Below are 12,245 nucleotides of genomic sequence, written 5' to 3' on the forward strand. Positions count from 1 at the left end.
ATGTCCAGCTGGTGGGCGACCACTAGATGTTTGTGTGCCTGTTATGCAGGGAATGGCAATGGCAGCTTCATCCTAGACCAGTCCCTGGAATCTTCGAGGAACACCCCAGTTACAGGGTTGGCTCCTTGGGGTCAAGGGTTATTCCCTCAGGTCGCTAGTGCGGAGGTCACTGATCGCTGCGGAGACCAGGTACAATGAGGCACACAATATAACCCGTTCGGTCATCGAGTGGTGCATCAGTCTGTTGAAGATGTGTTCACGAACACACGAACAGGAGCAGGCTATTCAACCCCTCAAACCTAGCCCGCCATTCAATTAGATCATGGCTGATCTGTGACCTAACTCCATATACATTTGGCCTTTGGCCCATATCTCTGAAATTCTTTGCTTAACAAAGACCTATCGATCTCAGATTTAAAATTAACAATTGTTCTCGTTCCAAACCTCTACCACCCTTTGTGTGAAGAGGTGGAGCAACATGGTGGCATAGTGGACAGCACTGCTGCCTCACAACACCAGAGACTTGATTTCAATTCCGGCCTCGGGTGACTGTCCGTGTGGAGTTTGCACTTTCTCCCCGTGTGTGCGTGAATGTCCTCCGAGTGCTCCGGTTCCCTCCCACAGTCCAAAGATGTACAGGTTAGGTGGGTTGGCCATTCTAAATTGCCCCTTAATGTCCAAGGTTGTGCAGGTTAGGTGGGGTTACAGGGATACGTGGTGGAGTGGGCCAAGGTAGGATGCTCTGTCGGAGGGTAGGTGTGGACTCAATGGGCTGAATGGCCTCCTTCTGCACTGCAGGGATTCTAATTTTATCTGGCCCTAATTTTTAGACTACGGCATCTAGGTTTAGAAATAGTTTATCTTTATCGACCCTGTTAATATCTTGAACATTTTGACCAGGTCACTCCTTAACATTCTAAATTCCAGCGAAATCAGGCCTAATATGTGTAATCTCTCCATTTAACTTATGCTGTACTCCCTCCAAGGCCAATACATCCTTCCTAAGGCATTTTTATTCATATTCAGTCATGGGATGTGGGTGTCGCTGGTTGGGCCACCAATTATTGTCTAGCCCTGAGGCATGTAAGAGTCATAGAATTTACTATGCAGAAGGAGGCCATTCGGCCCATCAAGTCTGCACTGACCCTTGGAAAGAACACCCTACCCAAGCTCCTGCCTCCACAACCCAGTAACCCCCACTCAACATTTGTGGACACTAAGGGCAATTTGTCATGGCTAATCGATCTAACCTGCACATCTTTGGACTGTGGGAGGAAACCGGAGCACCCGGAGGAAACCCACGCAGACACGGGGAGAACGTGCAGACTCCGCACAGACAGTGACCCAAGCAAGGAATCGAACCTGGTACCCTGGAGCTGTGAAGCAACTGTGCTAACCACTATGCTACCGTGCTGCCCACAAGCTGGATCTGGAGACACATGTAGGCCAGACCAGGTAAGGACGACATATTTCCTTCCCTAAAGGGCATTAGTGAACCAGATGGGTTTTTATGGCAATCAACAATGTTTTCATGATTTAAAATTCCAGATCTTAATTTTATTGAATTCAAATTTCGCCACCTACCACAGTGGGATTCGAACCCGTGTTTTCAGAGCATTAACCTGGATTTCTGTATTAATCGCCCGGTTTCCTCCGACAGTCCAAAGATGTGCAAGTTAGGTGGATTGGCCATGATAAATTGCCCTTAGTGTCCAAAAAGGGTGGGTGGGGTTACTGGGTTACGGGGTTGGGGTGGCGGTGTGGGCTTAGGTAGGGTGCTCTTTCCAAGGGCCGGTGCAGACTCGATGGGCGGAATGGCCTCCTTCTGCACTGTAAATTCTATGATTCTATGTCCTCCGATGAGGAGGACGTGCATGAGGGCGCCGAAGAGGAGGCTGACGATGGTGGACAGGTGGGGGCAAGGGCATGGGCAGGAGGGCCAGAGTGGCCCCAATCACCTCCCACTTCATGGATGATGACGAGCACGCTGGGGGTGGGGGGGGGTTAGGAGGAGTCCTTGAGCTGCCCTGAAAATGCAGGAGGGTGATGATGACGCACCACAGAGGAATGGTCTGTGATGCTCCTCAGCTATTGCTGACTCCTGTCTGTCCGATGCCAGTACGCTGACTCCTCGGTTCATGGCTGAGTGAGGTTCTGCCCAACATCCCTCTGTCCTTTTGCTCCAGAGGGGGATTAGGGGTGAGGATCTATGGCTCACTGAAGCATGCCTGAGACCTATCATTGCGAATGAAACATCGCAACGTCTGGCAGGCATGGAGACCCAGTGAGAATAACTCCTGGCTGGTAGGCCCCGGGCTGTGTTGCAGTGTGTTCCAGTGAGTCCTTCTCCATCCGGGTGCTGATGGGCCCCTTGTCGCTCCATGGGGTATTAGAGTAGCTGGAGTGAGATCCAGAAGCTCTGCTGACCTCTGGCTCCGGCATTCATGGATCCACCAGTGTCTGCATCATGCACTTGAGGCCCTCAGCCCTCAGAGACTGAGCCATGCTTTGGACATTCCCTGCCGTGAATCTGACTTCTAGTCCCAGACTTTCCACTGTGGACACCACCATTACATTGTTGGTCTGGGTGCCAGGCTTGCCTGGCACTATCTCCTCCAACAGAAGGTTTTGGGAATCCTCCATTTGGTCTTCTAGCCACAGAGGGTCACTGACACCCCTTCCTGGTACTCCAGGCTTTGCGTTTGCATATCAAGCAGCTGAGGGATGAAGGTGTCCAGAGGCATGGCGCCTGACTGGGGCATGTCTGAGTCCTCGGCTCCAGCAGACCTCCGACTGTCCAATCGCTGGGGCATTCCTGCCTCCACTTAATCTGCATCAGAACTAGTGTAGTGCTCACCAGATTATGACCCAGCAGCTACAATCAGCCAAGTGTCTCTCTGCTGATGGATGGTGCAGATGACAGCTGTGACACTTTTGTGACCTCCTCTGATATCTGCACAGAGGTCGTGTCGAGGGTTGGCGGTGTGCCACGGCTGGTGGACGGACCAGACTAATCGGGTGATGTTCCTGCAAGGAAAGGGACGTGGTATTGGTGCATGGCCAGGGCAAAGGTCTGGGATATGGAGAACTCACTTCAGTTTGGTCAGCTGGGTGAAAGTGTAGTGACTCCTCTCTTTTCTCTCACAGGCCCACTTCTCTCTCAGCACAGGCCGGCTCCTGCTCCTCCCCTACGAGCTCCAGAGCTCTCTCCTCGAATGGAGTCAGGATCTTCAACTCCGGCATCCCACTGCTCATCTTCGCTCCCTCGCGTTAGTTGTGACCAAGCATTTCCTGCAGGGAAACGTATGGGGATGACGTTAGCTGGCCACCTGGCAGGTCAGATGTGTGAGTAGGGAGGGGCTGTGAGGAGAGGAACCCTCGGGTGCTGGGGCCCTGCGAGGGGACAGCATGTGGGTTTGAGGTGGCATTCCGAAGGATGACAGCAAGATGGAGTGCAGAGTGGAGTGCACTTACCCTGCCAGAACGGAGTCGGTCGTTCATCTTTTTGCAGCATCGCACCCCCGTCCTCTTGTGGAGGTGCTGCCACTCGCAATACGGCTCCCGTCTCCCACACGGAGTTTGCTGTAGGGTCTCCTACCAGCCTGAGGGTAGATTGTTGTGCGTCTCTTATCCCAACAAACATTCTGGTTAGAGCCCCCTCCGTAAAGCGGGGAGCTAGCTTCCTTGCTGCCATCGTCCAGGAATGAAAAAGAGCTAGTGCTGTGGAGCTGTTTATATGCAGTGCTCCTTGACTAAAGTACTCAATGACCCCCAGGACAGACGATTCTGATCGTTCGTGCCACAGGCGTAGTGTTTTTCACGTGTCGAACTTTTTTTGAGTGCCTAACAATTGCGGTCCGGATCACGCCACCAGGACCAGCGGGATTCGCACTGGTTTTCATGCCAAAAGTGGCGCTTCACGAAAATATGGGGCGATTCGACCGAGGAATTCCAGCAATTTTATGGAGGGATGCTGTGACCCATGTCAGCGAGGAACTTATATCGAAACACTAACTAGTGGGATTTTCCAACCCTTCCCGCAGCGGGATCATCCTGTCACGCCAAAGGTGATCCCCCACAGCGAATGTTCCCAACAGGAGGACGGGCAAGCCGCGCTAAACGGCATAGACATCGGCGGGACTGAAAGATCTCGAGCGGGATTCTCCGACCCCCCGCCGGGTCGGAGAATCGCCGGGGGTCGGCGTGAATCCCATCCCCGCCGTCCTCCTAATTCTCCGGCCCCCCAAAAACGGCCTGGTGTGAGTCGCGCCGCCCGCCTCGGAGAATGGCGGGGTCCGGCGCGACTCAATGGGCGCCAGGGCTGCCCGAATTCTCCGGCCCGCGATGGGCCAAAGTCCCGCCCGTCTTTTGCCAGTCCCGCCAGCGTAAATTGGAGTAGGTCCCTTACCGGCGGGACCTGGAGGCACGGGTGGGCTCCGGAGTTCTTGGAGGGGGCACGGAGGGATCTGGCCCCGGGAGGTGCCCCCACGGTGGCCTGGCCCGTGATCGGGGCCCACCGATCCGTGGGCAGGCCTGTGCCGTGGGGGCACTCTATCCTTCCGCACCGGAGGCTGTACCGGTCCGCCATTCCCGGTGCGGAAACTAAGCCCTCTGCGCATGCGCGGGGATGATGCCAGCACGCGCTGCCGCTCCCGCGCATGCGCCAACTCGCGCCGGCCAGCAGAGGCCCTTCGGCGCCGGTTGGCGTGGCACCAAGCCCTTTTTCCGCCGGTCCCCAGGGTGCAAACCACTCCGGGGCAGGCCTAGCCCCTGAAGGTGCGGAGGATTCCACACCTTTGGGGCGGCCCAACGGCGGAGTGGTTCACGGCACTCCGTCCCGTCGGGACCCCCCGCCCCGCAGGGTAGGAGAGAATCCCGCCCCACATCAGCAGCCAATAGTGAGCTGCCTCCAATGCCGGGGGGGGGGCAGAAAAATCCCACCTCCATGTAAGCTTGGCCAATGAGATCCCATCGTTTGTCACCTTAATTCTCCCCATTGCTCTCATTCTGCCCTTGCTGCCTTTCCGGCCTGTCACCTTGTACTGGATTCTCCATTCTGAAGATCATGTGCTGCCATCGACGCGACGATCGCAGGGGATTCCGTCACGAATCACACCATTTTGAGCAGACAGGACTGACATTATTGGGGGGGGGGGGCACTCCGACAGACTATGGGGGTAGTTACCTTAAATACTTACCCCCTTGGCCCACTGCGAGGTCCACTGCATCAGGACAATGCTGGCAAGTACTACCATTAATCAACGCCTGAACCCCAGCCCAGAGGGCCTAGCTTCATGGAGGTATCGAGAATCCGCTGCCCTGCTGTAAATTGGACACAAATGGGTCCTTTTGACCAATTTGCATCCTCCCGCTGTTGCAGGGTGCGAACAGCGATGCCACTGCCAGCGGGAGGGCGGAGCATCGGGAACGGATCGAGGTTTGGGCGGCAATCCCTTTTTTATCCCCCACATGGAATTCTCCGTAACACGGGGAGCTCCGCTCCCCCGGCGAAGAATCCAGCTCCTTATCTTAGACTCAGCACACTCTGACCTTCTGCACTCAACACTGAGTTCAACAATTTTACATCATAATCTCTGCATCTCGTTCTATATGTTGTTCTTTGACACATTTCTTTTGTTATTCCTTCATGTTTTAGTCACATGGTCGCTGCGTGGACATCGGTATAATAATAATAGCTTATTGTCACAAGTAGGCTTCAATGAAGTTACTGTGAAAACCCCTAGTCGCCACATTCCGACGCCTGTTCGCGGAGGCCGGTACGGGAATTGAAACCGCGCTGCTGGTCTTGTTCTGCATTACAAACCAGCTGTTTAGCCCACTGTGCTAAATCAGCCTCACTAAAGGTAAGGGGGTGAGCCCCTCAGGTACCTCACCTGAACACAGCTTTAGTTTCTTATCTACCCATCAGCACTACCTTTTGGCTTTTCTATCGTGGTCCTTGTGTCATGTAATCTCTCTCAACCTACATCCTGTCACAGGCCTTGCCTTTTCTTCTTTCTGCCCCCTCCCTCCTTCGACTGGCAAAAAACCTATTTCATTTATTTCTTCACCGGTCATTGACCTGAAACATTCCAAGGGCCAGTGCAGACTTGATGGGCCGAATGGCCTCCCTCCACACTATAAATTCTACGATTCTATTAACTATCAACTCTGTCATCTCCCCCGCCCCACCCCGCCCCCCCTGCTGCCTAAGCTTCTGAGTATTTCCAGCATTCTCTGTTTCTAATTTTGTGATTAGCGCCCAGTCTTAGTGGAATTTATTACGTCTTTGCCAGATTTTTTAAAAATCAAAAATTTGATGCATTGTAATTGGTGATATTTCTCCCCATGCTGCAGACCAATGACACCTGCTATGTTTGCTGGTGTCTTAATTGGAGTTTATCAATTTTACCTCATGGCCTAAAAGATTTCCTTCTCATCAAAGGGCTTCACGCAACAAGTCTGAGAAGAAGCGAAGAGATCAGTTCAATGTACTCATCAAAGAACTTAGTACTATGCTGCAGGGCTCCACACATAAGATGGACAAGTCTACTGTGCTGCAGAGGACAATTGATTTCTTACAAAAGCAAAAAGGTGAGAACATTGAACATCCAATGAGGGTTCGTAGTCAAAGCAGTCCTTTGTCCCCATCCATTGTAATCCAAGAGCCAATCGTCACACCTCAAGGACACCTTTACAGACGCTTTGTGAGCTGGCCTAGTTCTCTGCTGAGTGAATTCTTCAGAAACTTCACAATAGAGTAGAGAACAAAGAGGTGTATCAGTGATTCTGTATTCTCGGCGTCAAGATTCTGACACCTTACTGTAAACCAGTTATCTGAAATCGTGGAAATTTCAAAGCATTCAACGAACAAAACTAAATAATTATCTTTTCCCTTTCACAAAATCGACAGCATCTTCGGATACACCGGGCTGCATCAACATGACAATCCGCTTTGCCCCTTGGGCACTAAATCTCGTTATCCACAAACAAGGTTGATGAATATATTCCAGACTGAGATCAGTGAATTTTGGGGGCAATGACTGGGGTAATGACCGGCTAAAAAAGTAAGTTAACGTCGAAGATTTTGCTAGATGGCAGGTCCGGCTTGAGGAGCTTTATTCTGCTCCTACTCACCTTTTCAGTGCAGACCCGATGGGCCGAATGGCCCCCTTCTGCACTGTAAATTCTATGATTCTTTGTGTCCCCCCCATGTCCCTTTATTTTCATTGTTCTTCAAACATCTACCTAATCAGCAAAGTGGAGCTCAGTGTATGCACACTTATACACGTGCAAATTTATACACTTGTGTATTTAAACATGGGCACATTTTAAAATGTCCACATTTAAATACAAATGCATTTAAACATGGCACGGTTCTGAGATGTCATACCTGCTAACTCACTGAAGATCAGAAACATTGTATGCAGCACATTAACATCTACCTACTCTATTCTTGAAACTGAGTTTATTCCATTCAGTGACTAACTAGGGGCACAGGTCATCAGCCAGATCTTCCAAATAGACTCCTTCACAGCGAGCTGAAATACTCAAGGTAGCCGGGTTTGATCCTTAACATCATGCTTGCTATGCGGCGAACTTACAAAAAATGTGATCCAAACCAGCTCTTAAGTCTGTTTTGCCCAATAGATTTCAAACTTATTTTCCTTTTTAGAGCTCTCAGCCCAGACAGAAGCTTGTGAAATCAGGCAGGATTGGAAGCCCTCTTTTCTTAGTAATGAAGAGTTCACACAGTTGATGTTGGAGGTAAGTAAGATGTGTTCAGTACGACCCATTCGCCCGCCCGCAGGGTAGAGGTCAGATACTTCACACAGGTGGAGATTGGAAAGCAGCACTGATGTAAAGGGTTGGATCGAGAAAGTTTTTTTATTCATTCACAGGATATGAGCATCGCTGACAAGATCAGCATTTATTACCCATCCTTAATTGCCCTGGAGGAGGCGGTGGTGAGCTGCTTTCCTGAATACAACTGAGGCTATTTCAGAGAGCAGTTAGGAGCCAACCACTCTGCTGGGTAAGGATAGCAAATTTATTTCCTCAAACGGTGGGTTTTTACAACAGTAGCCTCGTGGTCACCTTTACGTATACCTTTAATTCCAGATTTTAATTAGTTAATTGAATTCAGCATTGCTGCATTGGGATTTGAACTCACGTTGCTGCATCATTAGCTCGGAGCCTTTGTAGGACTATTCCGGTAATGTAACCACGGGTGCCACTATGGGTACGACAATTGGAACATAACCTTCATTTAAGGTATGTCTCAGAGCAGGGAGCAAGGTGGCTGAACTTCTGGTCATCCAACAGGTTCCCTGTTTGCCCCAATAAATCTTCCTCAGTAAAAAGCAGAAGTCGGGTCGGTCACCTTTAACAGCAGTGTGGGAGAGCTTTCACCACATGGACTGCAGCTGTTCAAGAAGAAGGCCCAACATCACGAGGGCAACTAGGGATGAACAATAAATGTCAGCCTTGGCAACCATGCACACATCCTGAGAATGATTTTGTAATAAATTAAATTGTTTGCAGTAGAATACACATTAAAAAATGATACGTTCCTTTGGTTTTTAAATGATACAGCATTGATAGCTAAGCAGTAGGTTACTGTAACCTAACGGGAAGGATTTACCAGTCCTGACACCAATGGGCATCGCCGCGGGCGGGATGTAAAATGTTGGAGAGGCGTTGATGTTAAAAGTGATTGCCTGTGATGATGTTGTGGCTGGAAAATCCCACCCAATGAATCTATGTTGAATGTTTCCGCGTAGGTTTTTTTATTTTAGCAATTTATTACATTCTCACCATGTTCCAAAATACTTCTCCATCAGTAAATTTATTTCCAAATACAGCCTGTTATGACACCCGTGGGCTAGTGTGCGGTCAATTACAGCCGTACGTGCCCCAGAGTCACAACATAAGTCAATTAACCAATAATTCTTATAAAAATAACCAAAGTATTTGGCCCTCGATGGCCCAACAATCACAGTCACCGTGTTTGTAAATGTAAACAAGAATATATTTTATTTATATAATGAAGTAACCAATAAATGCAACTGGTTAACGGCAAGCTAATACCTAATACCCACTTTCACTTTCCCCCACTCTCTACACACACTCAAGACAGACAAACATAGCAGGGTGGAAAGGGGTAAAAATTGTAAGTAGAGAGAAGAGTCTTTGCTCCACATGGTGGTTTTAGCACAATTTTCTTCACAGCAAGCTTGCAGTTAAAGTCTTTGGTTTGTAGCCTCAAATGATCTTCTTTGTAGATTCATTCATTCGGAGTCTCTGCAGTATAGAAATTCATTACTCAAAATCTTTTTTGGAGAGGCACCTTATTTCACATCAAACTTTGCTTTCAGCTCTTTGTTTGCCTTCAGGCCTCTGTAGTCTCATGAATGCAGCCCCACAGGCTTTCTGGAGGGAGCGTCGGCCCTCACAGTGACCTTCCCTGGCGAGAGTTAGGTGGAACTTTCTGGAGAGAGTTTGCTGGATCCCTTCACTGCGCTGCCAGAACAAACACTGAAACCAAACTCAAACCTTGGACTCGGAAAAGCATTCCAGTGGGATCTGTTCAGACCCAATCACCACCTGTTACCGGGCACAGCACAGCCTTTTGGGCCAATCCATTGGTCACCAGCTAATCAACCAAACCAAGTCCCCCCATCTCTCTGTCACTGATGCTGGCCAGTCTGCAGCTTCTGTTTAACCTAGCTCAGCCTTCTGGATTCTCCCTGCTTGAATTAAAGATACAGGCCTCTTGCCTTAATGTTCGTTAATCATCCACGGATCAGAAATGTAACGGCAAAAATAAAAGCAAAAGGAAATAAGGGAACAAACAGGGAGTAAACAGGAAGGACTCTTATAAGCCATACACATGAAAGTAGAGAAAAAAGTTCAGGCTTATGCCCTGCAAATTAAGCGTGGGGAAATCAGTTAGTAAAGTTTTGGTGCTACTTTGATTAGCATCAGCGCCAGAAAGTTGGAACTTTTCCTCTGTTCACTGATCCAAGATAGTTCAGGTAACATAAAAGTGCCAGCTGTAAAAACCCTCTCACGATTAGACTAGTTTTAAGGCGGGAAAGCATAAAATAGGAATGAGTCTGGATTAACTAAGAGAACATGATAGTTTTCCTTTGATGCATTTGTTTAAAACAATTACTTCTACACCATTCTAACTCCAGTATGACACCATTGCCACACACAAAATAAATATTGGGTGGCACAGTGGTTAGCACTGCTGCCTCACAGTTCCAGGGTCCCAGGTTCCACTCCGGCCTCGGGTGACTGTGCGGAGTCTGCACGTTCTCCCCGTGAGTTTCCTCCGGGTTCTCCGGTTTCCTCCCACAGTCCAAAGATGTGCAGGTGAGGTAGGTTGACTATGCTAAATTGCCCCTTGGTTCCCAAAGGGTTAGCTGGGGTTACTGGGTTAGAGGGATAGGATGGAGGCGTGGGCTTAAGTAGGGTGCTCTATCCAAGGGCCGCCGAAGACCCGATGGGCCAAATGGCCTCCTTCTTCACTGTAAATTCTATGATAACTTCCTCTTCAATTTTAATTACTCTAATAATCTTGAGTTGGATGTTGTTAAATGCCATCAGTTTTATTATGTGTGCTCAGATTCACAGATCAGTTACATTTTTCTAAACATTGTGGAGTAGCTGCCCCTACCAATGCTATATCTGCTCAGGTACAGTGAGAACTGATTGCATCAAATTATATTTTTATTAATGCCCAGCTCTGTACTTATGCAAAGTGGAGCTCAGTGTATGCACACTTATACACGTGCAAATTTATACACTTGTGTATTTAAACATGAGCACATTTTAAAATGTCCACATTTAAATACAAATGCATTTAAACATGGCACGGTTCTGAGATGTCATACCTGCTAACTCACTGAAGATCAGAAACATTATATGCAGCACATTGGCAGTCTTGATGGCCAGGAAAGTCCACAGTAGTTTGGAATGCTGGTTGACCAGACCCTAATGGAGCCTTAGGGGAAGGCCTCTAAATGGAGGTTGAGCTACCTCCAGCTGCCATCAGATAACCATGTGCACCAATGGCCCAGCAGGTCAGCTACTCCTAGCTGAACAAACAGCAGGAAACTTCGCAGTGTTCCATATCGTGCACTGTTTAATCACACGGTTTTAGCCGGTTAAACTGTAGCATGTACTTTGGACTCACAAACCTTTGGCTCGAAGAACCTGTGCCCAAAATTACTGGGCCACATTAAACGGGGTACGTTGCTATGGGATTAGAGAATGTGCGTTCGTATGAGAAATTGAAGTTCTGTATTCACATAGAGCTTTCAGTAGCTTGCTTTGGAGACTCTTAAACAGGGTGATAAAACTTCTGTGCATGCCATGCACTAGGCTAACCATACACAAATTATCCCATCAGCACAGAAACCTATTTCTTTTTTGTTTTAATCATCCATTCAAGCTTTGGTGTCTGTAGATCGGTCTTGGTACAGTTGCTTCACTTCAAAGAATAGAACTATAGAATCCCTACAGTGGCGAAGAAGGCCATTCGGCCCATCGAGTCTGCTCTGACTCTCTGAAGGACCACCCCACCCAAACCTTCAGTAACACCAGCCAGCATTGCCAGTCCACCTGACCGGCACATCTTTGGACTGTAGGAGGAAACCAGAGCACACGGAGGAAACCCACGTAGACACTGGGAGATCATGTAAATTCCACACAGATACTCACCCAAGGCCGGAATTGAACCCGGGTCCCTGACATTGTCATAGAACTGTTATAGAATTTACAGTGTAGTAGGAGGCCATTCAGCCCATCGAGTCTGCACCGGCCCTTGGAAAGAGCACCCTACCTAAGCCCACACCTCCACCCTGTCCCCGTAACCCCATCTAACATTTTTTTGGACACTAAGGGCAATTTAGCATAGCCATTCCACCTAACCTGCACATCTTTCGACTGTGGGAGGAAACCGGAGCACCCGGAGGAAACCCACGCAGACAGGTGGAGAACGTGCAGACTCCACACAGACAGTGACCCAAGCCGGGAATCGAGCCTGGGACCCTGGAGCTGTGAAGCAGCTGTGCTAACCATTGTGCTACCATGTTGTGAGGCAGCAGTGCAAAGCACTGTGCCACTATGCCGCGCCCATGGAGTGAGAACTGGCCGAGAACGTTCTTGTTCGAAAGCAGATTGGAATGTTTATTTCATTGAAGTGGAGTGTTGATGCCTGTGTGTGTTTTTCTTTT

General features: G+C 49.1%; 1 protein-coding gene across 1 annotated transcript in view; it reads left to right on the top strand.

Annotated features, from left to right (window-relative positions):
- Positions 1-12,245, top strand: part of npas2 (neuronal PAS domain protein 2) — a 183,856-nt gene that overhangs the window by 49,948 nt on the left and 121,663 nt on the right. Inside the window, exons 7-8 of the mRNA XM_072501536.1 lie at positions 6,446-6,594; positions 7,676-7,767. Of these exons, the coding sequence (XP_072357637.1) occupies positions 6,446-6,594; positions 7,676-7,767 (241 nt within the window). The remainder of the gene's footprint in view (positions 1-6,445; positions 6,595-7,675; positions 7,768-12,245) is intronic.

This window comes from Scyliorhinus torazame, chromosome 5 (assembly GCF_047496885.1).
Source record: "Scyliorhinus torazame isolate Kashiwa2021f chromosome 5, sScyTor2.1, whole genome shotgun sequence".
In the NCBI taxonomy this organism is placed as follows: Eukaryota; Metazoa; Chordata; class Chondrichthyes; order Carcharhiniformes; family Scyliorhinidae; genus Scyliorhinus; species Scyliorhinus torazame.